At 42.7% G+C, this 16,498-nt stretch overlaps 1 protein-coding gene across 1 annotated transcript; it reads left to right on the forward strand.

Annotated features, from left to right (window-relative positions):
- The first annotated feature begins 459 nt into the window (after positions 1-459).
- On the forward strand, positions 460-15,490 carry LOC110534887 (uromodulin-like 1). Its single transcript, XM_021619809.3, has 17 exons — positions 460-616; positions 1,063-1,305; positions 1,614-1,778; positions 1,919-2,028; positions 2,143-2,329; positions 7,849-7,989; positions 8,092-8,487; positions 8,759-9,016; positions 9,933-10,045; positions 10,260-10,479; positions 10,753-10,890; positions 11,034-11,611; positions 11,939-12,099; positions 12,330-12,566; positions 12,740-12,899; positions 14,548-14,632; positions 14,795-15,490. Exons 1-17 carry the CDS (start codon positions 541-543, stop codon positions 14,980-14,982), a joined length of 3,456 nt encoding a protein of 1,151 aa, XP_021475484.3. The 5' UTR covers positions 460-540; the 3' UTR covers positions 14,983-15,490.
- Positions 15,491-16,498: the final 1,008 nt, after the last annotated feature.

The following is a 16,498-nucleotide window of genomic DNA, read 5'->3' on the forward strand; positions in this document are numbered from 1 at the left end:
GAAGCATGTCCCCATAGCAATGTTCCAACTAGTGGAAAGCCTTCCCAGAAGAGTGGAGGCTGTTATACCAGCAAAGGGGGGACCAACTCCATATTAACGCCCATGATTTTGGAATGAGATGTTCGACGAGCAGGTGTCCACATAGTTTTGTTTGTGTAGTGTATGTGCAAAGCCTTATGTTTTTCCCGGCCACGCATAACTGGTTGGGATGATAAGCACACACTCAACAGTTAGGGATGAACAGTACTTTTAAATACAGGAAACATACAGGAACATAGGAACAAACAAAGGGATCAATTTGATTCCAGAAATGTCACTTCAACCAAATGTGAATGGATACACCATCTCCATATAGCTGTATGCACTCTCCATCTAGATATTGCCATGCAGTATGTTACACTGGGGACTGTGGGAGCAAGGGTGGAGGATATCAGGGTGTGTGGACGACGAGGGAAAAGAAACTCCGTTACCAAAAGCTCATCTCTGAAAATGGTAGTGCAGCATGGTCCTTGAATACGTGGCGTATTTCATTTATTCAAGATGAGTTGGATGTACTCTCTCAGTCTGGCCGTGGCTCTTCTGGACCTCTGTAGGGGACACAGCACGTTGTTTAAAGGTAGGACAATAAGTTATGACACAATCAATAATATGATCATGTGTATGCTTTACTGTTTATTGCCATGTTCCATGATATCTTTGTTAATATGTTTTCTTTGTACAGGTTGAGACAGGTGGCTTATATCTGCTAATCAGTTTTGATTCCATTTCTGAAACCAGGTGTAACCATAAAATGTTGCATACTGTACGTGTGTTTATATTGTGGGCACTCCTTGGCCCTATATAAATGCTGGCTGTTGTGGAAATTAAAACCTTTTGTTATGTGTTTGTGTTCATATATCCTGTTATTTATGCAACATTGATCTGCAAATACTTATTTTGCAATATTATGTATTTGTAGCTGTTGTTTGGAATTCCCTTCCCATTTGTCTTACATTCTGCAAACATGAAGAACAGCATTGTCTCCATTAGATACTATATAACTTAAGTATTTCTTTATTTCAGGATATGACCTGTCTATGTCCAGCTACCACCTGTGTACTGGACATGAGAGCACGGTGGTGAGTAAAATGTGGTCCTATAAGACCTCCTACAGGGACCGGAGGTCGTGTGGCGGATGGCTACCCTGGAAGACGTGTGTGGTCACTCTTTACAAAACAGCCTATTGGACTGAGTACATGAATGTCACCGAGGAGGTTATGAGGTGCTGTGACGGCTATGAACAAGTGGGCAGCTACTGTGCTTTACGTGAGTGTTCCAGCTTAAATTTTAGGACTTGTTCATCATGAAAACAAAGTATATTTAAAAGCACACAGAAGTATCTATGTGTAAAGAACATATTTAACCGTTTACTAATTTTCACAATTTACATCAGCACCCTGCCCTACAACAATCAGGACCTGTAGTCACGGAGACCCCTTTTTATGAAGTATCTAACAAAGATCAATAGATGGGGCTGTCGACCAAGAATGCAGTTCGTAGTTTGCTATTTACAGTGCTCTTTGTAAACATTTGATATGAAACTCTCTCTATTTCTGTTTCTCTCATTGATTAAGCTATGAACAGAAGGGGAGAGTTCACTGCCAAACCAGGCTCCTGCCCCAAGGGTGTAGTGGACGCACCCAGGAATACAGGGTGTGAATGGGACTCAGACTGTCCAGGGTGGCAAAAGTGCTGCCAGAGAGAGGGCCTCTCTTTTTGCACCAACCCTCAACATACAGGTGAGAACAGATCCTAGATCAACTTTATTGTTGAAGTGATTCAAGATGTATGTTTTAAATTGTACAAAAACTGCAATTGTGTAAACATCACGGCACATAAAATCATATTGCAAACCGTTATTCATTATTATTTCACTCAGGCAATAGAGGCTGTTGCTTCAACGTCACTGTGACCGTGAAGACAGATTACCAGCAGCTGATATCCATGGACGGGGGAATCATGAACCACACAAGGCTTTTGCACTCTGTGGTAGGCTACTGTATCTCTCCCTATGTTTTTCTCATGATGGTCCATTATATTGTCCCTACATTTCTCACTGTGTGTGCCCAGTATAGGCCTTGACCATTCTGTATTGGCTTATAGGTGACCGGAGCCCTGGACTCCCCTGACATCTCTGTATACTACATCAGCTCGTGGCCTATAGGGCCATTCAGAACCGCTTCATCTATGCTGATTGGTTCCCCTGAAACTCTGTCCTTGTCCAACATGACCACAAAACTGCACCTTCTTCTCAAACACATTGAAGAAGTCACCTCTGTGTCAGTTGAAGGTAAGAGGATACAGTACTGCACTGTGGGGTGTAAATACACAGGCTTTTGTAGTGTGTAACATCCAGGGCCATAAATATCTCTAGATAATGTAAGTGAGCACCATATACCAGAAATACTGTAACATCTGTCTATCGACTTTGTTGTTGGCTATGATTATGTAGTCTGTGTTGGAGTTATACTCGTGTTACTGAGATCACTGTGCTGACTCAGTAACACCACGGTGTCCCACTCTGCTTCCATTTCCCCTTCACAATCATCTGTGACATGTTTCCTCTGGAAATTAAAAACATGTGTCATTGACACACACTCAGAAAAACACACACCACAACAGTGCAAACAAACAATCATACACTCACAAAAACACACACAGATGTGCACAGAAGCACACATACTCGTACACATGAACACACACATGAACACGTATATGCACAATCATGTACATGTACCTACGTACACACATTCATTCAAGGGAATATATTATATATCCTGTAGATATACACAGTGTCTACATAAACTCAGCAAAAAAAGAAACGTCCCTTTTTCAGGACCCTGTCTTTCAAAGATAATTTGTAAAAATCCAAAGAACTTCACATGTCTTAATTGTAAAGGGTTTAAACACTGTTTTCCATGCTTGTTCAATGAACCATAAACAATTACAGTTTAACAATCACTTTGGCACTTTTTCAAAACTCTAGACACAAACCTCAAAATGGTCATCAGTTGTAACACAGGCTGTCCAAAGTTCAAAACATTGCATTGTGCGTTCATATCTTTAAAGAAACATTGCACTCGCAGAATCATTGGTTCAAATAACTCATTTATCATGAAATGCCATAGGAACATTCATTTAGATCACCCACACACGAGATACCGATAGTTTCACTGTGTAGTTGTTCATACAATCATTAAATATTGTAGTACAAAATTTGTGATACATGTTTCATTATGCTACTACACGTAAATACATCACTGTAAAAGGACTAGTAGAGAGAATACTACAGACACAGTGGAATCAGTGAACAAAATATGACATTTATTGATGAAATACAATAAAATCACAACATAGGTTTCTTTGAATCAAAGCAAAAATAATTAGCTACAAAAAAAGACAAAACAGTTAAAGGTCAACTGCAGTGTTCCTCACCTGGCTTACTGTAAAACATCACTGCAGTGTTCCTCACCTGGCTTACTGTAAAACATCACTGCAGTGTTCCTCTCCTGGCTTACTGTAAAACATCACTTCAGTGTTCCTCTCCTGGCTTACTGTAAAACATCACTGCAGTGTTCCTCTCTTGGCTTACTGTAAAACATCACTTCAGTGTTCCTCTCCTGGCTTACTGTAAAACATCACTGCAGTGTTCCTCACCTGGTTTACTGTAAAAAGCAAAACAAAATATTGATTACTGTACTTCTATATTTCCATCAACCCTGTCTTGGGGATTTGGCCACAGGTTCTCATCCACATCACAATGGATGTTTTCATTAGCCAAACATATTGGGAAGAATCTTCGGGCATGGCGAATCCAGGCCTGACACTGGTCTGCCGTGATGTCATTGCATGCGTCATTTATGGCCTGGAGAAGGGCGGCTTGTTCGTGAGGGCGCCTATCATATACCTCCCACCTCCATGTGGAGAAAAATTCCTCAATCGGGTTAAGGAAAGGAGAGTATGGGGTAAGCACAGGGTGGTAAATTGTGGACGGGCCTGAAACCATGCTTGCACCATTTGAGCATGGTGGAACCTGACAGTATCCCACACAATGACATGGGTCATGCCATCAGCTCTACAGACCTGATTTAGCTCATCAAGGACAGTTAGAGTCGAACAGCAAATCATGTGGCTGCCTGCAACTCAATATATAGAGTATATAGAGTAGAGAGCTTATGATGTTGTTAGACCAAATATTAGAATGGGCAAGATGCGTAATCTAAGCAACTTTGACCGTGGTATGATTGTTGATGCCACACATGGTGATTCCAGCATCTCAGAAACAGCTGCCTTCCATGGATTTTTAAAGTCTCTAGAGTTTACAGAGAATGGTGCGATAAACAAAAAACATTCAGTGAGTTGCAGCTCTGTGGGCAAAACCACCTTACAAATGAGAGAAAAGGATGTCCAGACTCATTCAAGCTAACAGAAAGGCCACAAACGCTCAAATAACAGCTGTTTAAAACAGTGGTGTGCAGAAGGGCATCTCTTAACGTACAACACCGTGAATAATTCAGGCTGTTGTGGAGGCAAAAGAGGGTCCTACCCAGTCCTAGATAGGTGCACCTAATAAAGTGTAGTAAGTGTACAGTAATGTCAAATCTGAAAACATGGTCTGGAAAATTGATACATGGGACCATAGAAACAGTGTCTGATAAAGAATGATGATGAAATATTACATCCATAGATAATGTAGTCCAATTGGTTCCACGGTAATTGGTGTCAATGGATCTCGTCATCCTGAAACTTTCATGATCTAAACATGGAATATTGTTTGTCAGTTTCCATAAAACTATGCATTAAGAGTAACGCAACAGTTACTTATCATTTTGAGCAGTTGTATCAATTGACAGTTAGATCATTGTAATGAAATTAATAGACAGTCAACTCAGATATAATGTGTGAATTGCATTTTGAAATGGTAATACTTTGGGGGGGGTGCCACAGGGTTCAATTCTCGGGCCGACTCTTTTCTCTGTATATATCAATGATGTTTCTCATGCTGCGGGCGATTCCCTGATCCACGTCTACGCAGACGACACCATTCTATATACTTCCGGCCCGTCCTTGGACACTGTGCTATTTAACCTCCAAACGAGCTTCAATGCCATACAGCACTCCTTCCGTGGCCTCCAACTGCTCTTAAACGCTAGTAAAACCAAATGCATGCTTTTCAACCGTTCGCTGCCTGACCAGCATCACCACCCTGGATGGTTCCGACCTTGAATATGTGGACATCTATAAGTACCTAGGTGTCTGGCTAAACTCTCCTTCCAGACCCATATCAAACATCTCCAATCGAAAATCAAATCAAGAGTCGGCTTTCTATTCCGCAACAAAGCCTCCTTCACTCACGCCGCCAAACTTACCCTAGTAAAACTGACTATCCTACCGATCCTCGACTTCGGCGATGTCATCTACAAAATTGCTTCCAACACTCTACTCAGCAAACTGGATGCAGTTTATCACAGTGCCATCCGTTTTGTCACTAAAGCACCTTATACCACCCACCACTGCGACTTGTATGCTCTAGTCGGCTGGCCCTCGCTACATATTCGTCGCCAGACCCACTGGCTCCAGGTCATCTACAAGTCCATGCTAGGTAAAGCTCCGCCTTATCTCAGTTCACTGGTTACGATGGCAACACCCATCCGTAGCACGCGCTCCAGCAGGTGTATCTCACTGATCATCCCTAAAGCCAACACCTCATTTGGCCGCCTTTCGTTCCAGTTCTCTGCTGCCTGTGACTGGAACGAATTGCAAAAATCGCTGAAGTTGGAGACTTTTATCTCCCTCACCAACTTCAAACATCTGCTATCTGAGCAGCTAACCGATCGCTGCAGCTGTACATAGTCTATTGGTAAATAGCCCACCCATTTTCACCTACCTCATCCCCATACTGTTTTTATTTATTTATTTTTCTGCTCTTTTGCACACCAATATCTCTACCTGTACATAACCATCTGATCATTTATCACTCCAGTGTTAATCTGCATAATTGTAATTATTTGGCTACCTTCTCATGCCTTTTGCACACAATGTATATATAGACTCCCCTTTTTTCTACTGTGTTATTGACTTGTTAATTGTTTACTCCATGTGTAACTCTGTGTTGTCTGTTCACACTGCTATGCCTTATCTTGGCCAGGTCGCAGTTGCAAATGAGAACTTGTTCTCAACTAGCCTACCTGGTTAAATAAAGGTGAAATAAAAAAATAAAATAAAAAAATAAAAAAATAAAAAAATACTTTGATGTTAGGTTGTGTCATTTTGAACAGGTGATTTTAGTTCAATGAACAAACGATCTTAGCTGTATGTGTATTGTATCCAAGCAATTGGAAAAAGTGTTAGAGTTTTGAAAAATTTGCATTTTGATCATTGGTTGTGAGTTTTGTGTCTAGAGTTTTGAAAAATGACATCAAGGTTCCGAAATTAGTGCCAAAGTGATTGTAAAAAACTGTAATGAACATGCACCTGTGAAATGGTCGTTAAGACACTAACAGCTTACAGGCGGTAGGCAATTAAGGTCACAGTTATGAAAACTTAGAACACTAAAGAGGCCTTTCTACTGATTCTGAAAAACACCAAAAGAAAGATGCCAAGGGTCCCTGCTCATCTGCGTGAATGTGCCTTAGGCATGCCGCAAGGAGGCATGAGGACTGCAGATGTGGTCAGGGCAATACATTGTAATGTCTGTACTGTAAGACAGTGTTACAGGGAGACAGGATGGACAGCTGATTGTCCTCGCAGTGGCAGACCATGTGTAGCAACACCTGCACAGGATTGGTACATCCGAACATCACACATGCGGGACACGTCAGGATGGCAACAACAACTGCCCGAGTTACACCAGGAACGCACAATCCCTCCATCAGTGCTCAGACTGTCCTCAATAGGCTGAGAGAGGTTGGACTGAGGGCTCGTAGGCCTGTTGTAAGGCAGGTCCTCACCAGACATCACGAGCAACAACGTCGCCTATGGGCACAAACCCACCGTCGCTGGACCAGCCAGGACTGATAAAAAGTGCTCTTCACTGACGAGTCGCGGTTTTGTCTCACCAGGGGTGATGGTCGGATTCGCGTTTATCGTCGAAGGAATGAGGGTTACACCGAGGCCTGTACTCTGGAGTGGGATTGATTGGTCTGGGGCTGTGTGTCACAGCATCATCGGAATGAGCTTGTTGTCATTGCAGGCAATCTCAACACTGTGCGTTACAGGGAAGATATCCTCCTCCCTCATGTGGTACCCTTCCTGCAGGCTCATCCTGACATGACCCTCCAGCATGACAATGCCACCAGCCATACTGCTCGTTCTGTGCGTGATTTCCTGCAAGACAGGTATGTCAGTGTTCTGCCATGGCCTGCGAAGAGCCCGGATCTCAATCCCATTGACCACGTCTGGGGCCTGTTGGATTGGAGGGTGAGGGCTAGGGCCATTCCCCCAAGAAATGTTTGGGAACTTGCAGGTGCCTTGGTGGAAGAGTGAGGTAACATCTCACAGCAAGAACTGGCAAATCTGGTACAGTCCATGAGGAGGAGATTCACTGCAGTACTTAATGCAGCTGGTGGCCACACCAGATACTGAATGGTACTTTTGATTTTGCCCCCCCTTTGTTCAGGGACACATTATTCAATTTCTGTTAGTCACATGTCTGTGGAACTTGTTCAGTTTATGTCTCAGTTGTTGCATCTTATGTTCATACAAATATTTACACATATTAAGTTTGCTGAAAATAAACGCAGTTGACAGCGAGAGGACGTTTATTTTTTTGCTGAGTTTATAACACACATTATGATGCTGTCCTTTCAGATATAGATGAGTGTACCTATGCCGATCTCAGCAGCTGCTCACGTCAGGCAGACTGTGCCAACACAGAGGGCTCCTACAGCTGCACCTGTCATCCTGGATTCACTGATCTGAACCCCAACAACACTGGGGTAGACTGCCAAGGTAAGAACAGAGAGTGGTGTATACTAACTCTGGGTTATATTAAATGAATGTCAAAATCTAAATGTTTAACTCAAACTCTCAACCTATTTGTTCTCCTTTCAGCTTCTGACCTTGTGACCTCAGCCCTGCCCAGTAATGCCACTCATATGTTTTGGTGGGCCAATGCAACAGAGTTGCCACCCAACAGCACCACTTATCAGTCCTGGGACTCCAGCTTTATTGATAACCCAGCAGCCATAGCTACAACCACAGACAGGGGCATGATGCTGAGCTCCACCCATATGCCTGTTACCACACATGACCTAGCTATAGCCAGCTCCAACAGGTCTGAGACCAGACCAGCTCTCACATCCTGGAGTAGTCCCACCTCACTGCAGCATACCACTAACACTAACACTCCTACCCTGCCCCTCTCCACCTCTATGCCCCAAACCAGCATGGGACCTACTGTGGAGGACATGTACCTGAGTGTATCCTCACTATCACCATCCACATGCCGTATGTAAATCAACAAAACTCTCTTTATACAGTGTATAACAGTGACAATTTTTTGTCTCCAATATCAGTTTCCCCCAATGACTCCCCTGCTGTTTCTCGAAGCCCTTGAGGCTGTTTGGATAATATTTTCCAAAGTGCTCCACTTTAATCTAATAGTTTTAAGAAATTGAACACTTAACAAAATCACAACTAATTTCAAAGCAGCTCAGATGCTGTAATATTTCATAGAAGGTGAGATTGACTACTGATTCCCTTCTCCCCTCTCCCCCAGACCCAACCCCCACCACCAACTTGCAGGCCTCCAACGTTACTGGCTTCTCTTTCTGCCTGTCCTGGACTGGCCAATCCCAGAGCGGGCTCAGTTTCCTCGTGGTGTTGAAGGAGGGGTCAGAGGTCAAGGGACGCTGGGAGACAAAGCTGTCAGTCTGGGAGGTGACAGGGCTGCAACCTGGGGTTCTCTACAACGTCACTGTCACTCCTTGTGCCTGTGGGAGCCATTGGGCCAGCCTGCTGTTGCTGGTTAAGACTGGTTAGTACCATGTGCAAGTTGTTCGACAGATCAACTAACTGTGAAAGTCCCCCAGTAAAATACTCGTTGAGAAAGAGTCTAAAGTTATTTGGTTTTAAATATACTTAAGTATCAAAAGTACATGTAATTGCTAAAACATACTTAAGTATCAAAAGTAAAAGTATAAATTATTTCAAATTCCTTATTAAGCAAACCAGACGGCACCATTGTCTTGTTTTTTTATTTACGGATATCCAGCGGAACACTTCAACACTCAGACAGTTCGCCAGATCGTAGGCAGTAGGGATGATCAGGGATGCTGTCATGCCCTGACCTGAGTATTCTTTGTTTTCTTTATATATTTTGGTTAGGTCAGGGTGTGACATGGGTGATGTATGTGTTTTTGTACTGTCTGGGTTTTTTTGTAGGTTTATGGGGTTGTTTACCATCTAGGTGTTTATGTATGTCTATGGTTGCCTAGATTGGTTCTCAATTAGAGGCAGCTGTTTATCGTTGTCTCTGATTGGGAAGCATATTTAGGCAGCCATCTGGTTTGGGTATTTCGTGGGTTATTGTCTATGTGTGGTTGCCCGTGTCTGCATTCGTTGTCATAGCGTCACGGTCGTTGTTTTTGTTTACGTGTTCTTCATTCATTAAAATAAGAATGCACTCTAATCACGCTGCGCTTTGGTCTCCTCTTTACGATGATCATGACAGATGCTCTCTTGATAGGTGTGTGAATTGGACCCTGTCCTGCTAAGCATTCAAAATGTAATGGGTACTTTTGGGTGTCAGGGAAAATGTATGGAGTAAAAAGTACATTTTCTTTTGGAATGTAGTGAAGTAAAAATAAAAACCAAAAAAACCTACTTAATAGTACTTTAAAGTATTTTTATTTAAGTATTTTACACCATGGATGAATGTATCCCATCCACAGCGGCACAGACACTTCGAGCAACAGTTCGCCTGACCAACGTGCAGTTCACTGATGCCTTGCTGTACCCCACTAGCCAGGAGTATCTGAATCTCAGTCGTAGTATTGAGGAAGAGGTACAAGGCAACGGATGCTTTGATACATGTTTTTTGAATGTTGTCATTGTCCTCACTAATAGTAGAAGCATGGAATACATTAATGATGTAAAGACACCTACACATGTTTTGTAGTTCCTACATGTTGTTGTTGTAGTTCATACATGTTTTAATGTTGTAGTTTCTATCAAACAACGCTGACACAAACACCCTGTCTCTGCTAACTTTCTCATAGATCCTCCAGTCTCTCCCTCCTTATATCCTGGCCCTGGTGAACTCAGGAGATGTGAGGGTTCAGATCAGAGGCCTGACTCCTGGCAGTGTAGTAGTGAACTTCATCATCATCTTCACACCCAGTCAGTCCCAGGACATCCTGAAGGTGTCCTCTGCTCTGATGCAGGCCCTACAGAACAGCTCCATATACACTGTTGACAGCAACAACACCCGTATAGATGGTAACTCTGTCTTAACCTTTTACATTTGTAAGAATACTTTGCTTTTGATAAAGGGAATGTGCACAAGATAATGTGCTAGGTCTTAAATTGGCCTTCTTGAAAACTATTATTTGTATCAATAGAACTTCCTGATTAAATATACTGTAGGTTAAATATGAAAGAAGGTAATTCTCTGTGAGTATTAGATGGAGGGCACATTTTGTGATACAAATCTGCATCAACTGTTAACCTGATTTTCAATGCCAGTTCTATTGTTGTTTTTGTCTCTAACAGATGATGATGAGTGCAGTACAGGGGACATGGACTGCTCCCCATGGGCCCAGTGCACTAACACCTGGGGCTCCTACAGCTGTCTCTGTCTGGACGGATTCACTGACTCCAACCCCTCCAGGCCAGGACGGGGCTGTTCAGGTAGACAATAGAGAATCCTTTCTTTCACTTTAGTTTGATAGTCTTAATTCATAGGTATTTGGAGATACTAGAGTACTTTGGGCTTCATTGCCTAATCAGTTCACTACAGTTCAACCTGTAATTTTCATGTTTTTGCCTTGCAGCACCTTTGACCACAACCATACCTACAATGCCCATCACGACACCTGTACAGACGACCACAGCTCCAGCTACAATCACAACCACAACCAACACTCTGGTTACAACCAACAATACAGTTTCAACCACTACAACCTACAATCCAACCTCAATCACATCCAACAATAAAACTACAACTACAATCAACACACAAGTTACAACCAACAATGCCGTTAGAATCAACAACACTGTTTCAACCGCTACTCCAATTCTAATCACAACCATGACCCCAGTTCCAACCACAACCACCACTGACGTTCCTACAGCAATGACCACCACTGTGACCAGCGGTCTCATCACAACGAGTCTGCAGCCTAAGACTCTTACATCTCCGGCTATTCTGGTTTCTTATATGAGGGGCATCTCTGTGGAGTGCAGGGCCAGCTATATCATCGTGACAGTTGCGAGGGACTTCCTGGAGGCGAGGCACATTGGGGACTCTTCCCTCTACCTGGGGAGACAGGAGTGTGGCGTGAACGAAGCGAACAGCAGCCATGTCCAGCTGACGGTGGCTTGGGACCAGTGTAACACACAGCTCTTATATGTGAGTCAGTACATTTGTGAGTCAGTGGCTAGAGGATGCTAACTGTTGCCCCTTTGTGTCACAACGAGCATAGTCTCTGGTGTGTTTTGGGTAAATTAAAGGCTATTCTGTAATGTACAGTACATAACAGACCTGTATTTTACAGGTTTAAATGTCCTTATTTAGTCTAAACATGCAACAACAACAAAAAATATGCCTGTGAACAGCCTATGAACATGGTCTCTTGTAGGTGCAGATGTTTGATGACCAAACTAGATTGAACTGTCCTCATGGTCTGTTAGAAAGTAAAATAACTTTCCCATACCCATGTTAACTTTTGTATTTCAGAATAGCACTCATTACACTGCTCAGACGACTCTATTCAATTCCATGGATCTCCAGAGCCTGCCCGACAGCAAAACGAGAGTTCCTACAGTACGACTGGAGATCCCCATCATGTGTACCTTTGGGAGGAGCATCCTCATCTCTGCGGGTTATGACCCCACAGGGTACGCTGTGCCAGGCGCCATGGTGACTTTATCTACCGTCACTATGGTCACCACCATTTTACACCCACAAGTCACTGCTCAGCTAGACTGAAACTGATTACACTTAACTCTACTCAATAAAGACTTGAAATGCCTCTCTGATTGACATATAGTAATGCAGTATCTATGAACTATGACATATTCAGCATGCTGTTACAAAATATCTTATTCATGATATATTTTGTTGACAGGTATGACATGATTAAAGATGTCGTCATGGGCTCAGGGACTTTCCATGTGACGGTTCAGCTCCTGAATGGAATGTCCCCTCTCCCTCAGAACTACAGCCTATCTCCCGAGGAGGAAGTTGTGGTCGAGGTCAGCGTCAACTCCACAGTTGACCAGATCAAAGTGGTCATCAACAAGTGCTGGGCCACCCAGAGCAACAACCCTTTGGAACCAACAATTTACTTGTTCCTGGAAAACAGGTCTGTTCTACAATTTATTTTTATGTTGCCCTATCATAGTTAGTTTAGATGCTAGGTTTTCATTAAGTGGCATGGAATAGAACAGAATAGAATGGAAATGTTCCTGAAGATTCAGATGTGTTTAGGTACTATCTAAGCTTTCTGCCAGTAATCTGTCTCTCTTTTCTCATCAGCTGTCCCCTCCTCAACACATACACCACAGTCTTGGAGAACGGCAACTCCAGCAAGTCTCGCCTGTCCCTTCGCATCTTCTCCTACGTCAACCTCAATGTCATCTACTTGCACTGCCAGATTCATATCTGTATTGAGACTGGCTCAGCCACCTGCCAGCCTGTGAGTATCTGTCCATCTTTATTCATACTGTACTATTCAAGTATACAGTATGTATATTGATGTCTAGATTTACTGTTCAACCAGGGGTTCAATTGGGAACTGGGGAAGTCCTGGCGGGTTGGATGTAAGGGTTCTGCCAAAATTAGGGTTAGAGTTAGGCTTACTGCTGTGAGTACAATGTATTACTATTCTAGGGTTAGGATTAATACACTGCTCAAAAAAATTAAGGGAACACTAAAATAACACATCCTAGATCTGAATGAATGAAATCTTCTTATTAAATACTTTTTTCTTTACATAGTTGAATGTGCTGACAACAAAATCACACAAAAATTATCAAATCAAATTTATCAACCCATGGAGGTCTGGATTTGGAGTCACACTCAAAATTAAAGTGGAAAACCACACTACAGGCTGATCCAACTTCGATGTAATGTCCTTAAAACAAGTCAAAATGAGGCTCAGTAGTGTGTGTGGCCTCCACGTGCCTGTATGACCTCCCTATAATCCCTGGGCATGCTCCTGATGAGGTGGCGGATGGTCTCCTGAGGGATCTCCTCCCAGACCTGGACTAAAGCATCCGCCAACTCCTGGACAGTCTGTGGTGCAACGTGGCATTGGTGGATGGAGTGAGACATGATGTCCCAGATGTGCTCAATTGGATTCAGGTCTGGGGAACGGGCGGGCCAGTCCATAGCATCAATGCCTTCCTCTTGCAAGAACTGCTGACACGCTCCAGCCACATGAGGTCTAGCATTGTCTTGCATTAGGAGGAACCCAGGGCCAACCGCACCAGCATATGGTCTCACAAGGGGTCTGAGGATCTCATCTCGGTACCTAATGGCAGTCAGGCTACCTCTGGCGAGCACATGGAGGGCAGTGCGGCCCCCCAAAGAAATGCCACCCCACACCATGACTGACCCACCGCCAAACCGGTCATGCTGGAGGATGTTGCAGGCAGCAGAACGTTCTCCACGGCGTCAATAGACTGTCACGTCTGTCACATGTGCTCAGTGTGAACCTGCTTTCATCTGTGAAGAGCACAGGGCGCCAGTGGCGAATTTGCCAAACGTCCTTATTTTTTTGAGCAGTGTATTTTATCCTACTCTTTTTTGAACCCGTATGGTGCTGGAGCTCAGCTCTGCATGACTCTCCCTTTAACCCAAGGTGCTGGAGCTCTGCTCTACCTGGCTCTACCTGGCTCTACCCAACCATTTTTTCAAACTTTTATTTAACTAGGCAAGTGAGTTAAGAACAAATTCTTATTTTCTATGACGGCCTGGGAACAGTGGGTTAACTGCCTTCTTCAGGGGCAGAATGACAGATTTTAACCTTGTCAGCTCAGGGATTTGATCTTGCAACCTCCCGGTTGGGGATTCGAGCTCGGGGATTCGATTTTTGCAACCTTTCGGTTGGGGATTCGAGCTCGGGATTCGATTTTGCAACCTTTCGGTTACTAGTCCAACGCTCTAACCACTAGGCTACCTGCCACCCCTAATAGGTGCTGGAGTCCGGCTCCGGGTATTTCCAGTTTAATTTCAGCCACTGTGTTCAACCATACCCTAGAGGCTTTTGAAAACTTCTCTACTAGGAGAAGAAGTTTAACTAGTTCAATGCTGTTCTCTTTCCATATATTAATTTTTGTTAGGATTGTATTGAACGGACAGAAAGATTCTCTAATCTAATCGGAATGGGAAAAGCAACCTGTGGACCATTCCTTCGATCACACAAAGGTAAATGCTCTTCAAAGTGTGACTGCATTAAATAATGACTAGGCTACTGATAATATCCTAAATATCCAGAATGTCCTACTTAAAGCCCATGACATACAGTATATGATGATGATCAGATGTACATATTGGGGAGTTAATGTATTCTGACATGTTTTCTGGCAGTTCCCATCAAAGAGAGTTATGTTACTCTTCGTCTGGTGGACTACGTCTTACTGGGAATAGGACTGTTCCTCCTCTTCGTCGGTAGTCTCTCGTCCTTGTTCTTCTGCTACAGGAAGCGAATTGGAACCTACAGCTTCAGCCTTAAACCCAAGCAAGAGAACTTTACCTATCATGTTTTTGATGCTTAGCACTGGAATGCTTTTAGGGTAGTTTTAGAGAACTTAAAGAGATATTAAAGTTGGGATTCAAGCTGCAATGCCTGTTGTGTAGTAGTCAGTGTAATGAAAGTTATTAATATACTGTAGATAGTTTAATTGAAATAAAGATATATTATTAGAAAAGTGTATCAAAAGCCACAACTCATTATTCATTTGAATAACATCAACGTCACTTCAATTATTTCAACATTGATACATTTAAACACGTACATACCGTATACAAGGCACCATTTGCCAGATTTGTAACAGTCTATTTGTATAGGAAATTGTATTTACCAAATATATATACTACAATCACTTTATTTTATTTTTCACAGATGTTTTTCTATAACTGAGAAAATCTACCGTTTTTAATTATGGAAATTGCATTTATTTTATCAGCATATCCTGAAGTCTTATTAAATCAATAGCTATCACGTCCTGGAATATTGACCTGATGAAATGTGAAATATATTAATAAAAACCATAGTAATAAAAAGGAATGAATTGTATACTGGATCATTTGTAGCAGAGGAAGAGAGTATTTCCCCAGTCGCTATTTATGAGGTGAAATACAATAAGTACTTACGTTGAATTTGTGATCCAATCTTAGAAGTACTGTAATGATCCATACACTAGAGGACACTATTGGGTCATTTCATGAAACCACTGTAAAAAAATAAAATAAAATAAAAAACATGGCCCCTTTACATATAGGTAGGACACAGATGTGATTTCACAGTGTTATGACAATATTAATTACATATGGTTACATTCATAAATCACCACTTTAATCTATCAAATCCCTTTTAGTTCAGTTCAAACCGCTGAGCCTTCTGCTAATGAGTGCTGATAATCCTGGTAGGTAGGTTGTTTGTGACACACGTCTTTCTCTCTCTGAGAGGCGAGCCCGGTGGAGGGATACATGGTAACCAAGAGGCTGGCTTCTTTGAGAGGCGTACCCTGGAGACCTGGGGGGTGGGTGGGGGTTAACATCTGTGTTGAGGTGGGCTCTTATAAACCCCACCCCCAATTAATCCATACAGCCGCCCCCCGTTACTGGCAATCCGTTTCCATGGAAACACCTCTGGCACAGCCTCAGTGTGCACGGGGGTGTTTGTTACAGTTATACCCACATTGTAAGCTGAGTGAACTGTAGATTCAGTACCCACCAGAATAACATCCTCCTTCAATCAAATTCATTGGATGATTGTCAGTGCCATAGGTTTGATTCCCAATGATCCACCTCTGCAATTTTGTTATATGCATTCTTCCCCTGATCTAATGACCTAATTAGAGATTCCTTTAGCAATTACTCTGGCTTTAAACACATTCGATTACCTTGTTAGGGATATCAGGACAGTTTTTTTTATGGTGGGCAGATGTGTTGGTTCATCCATAACATTCAGAGTGAATAAGAAAACACAGAAAGCTGTACTGAATTTCCAAAGAACCCCCATTGTTAAGTACCGTCTCTGTGGCAGATAGGACAGGCACAGACAGCATT

This window comes from Oncorhynchus mykiss, chromosome 10, assembly GCF_057628025.1.
Source record: "Oncorhynchus mykiss isolate SJ-2025 chromosome 10, ASM5762802v1, whole genome shotgun sequence".
In the NCBI taxonomy this organism is placed as follows: Eukaryota; Metazoa; Chordata; class Actinopteri; order Salmoniformes; family Salmonidae; genus Oncorhynchus; species Oncorhynchus mykiss.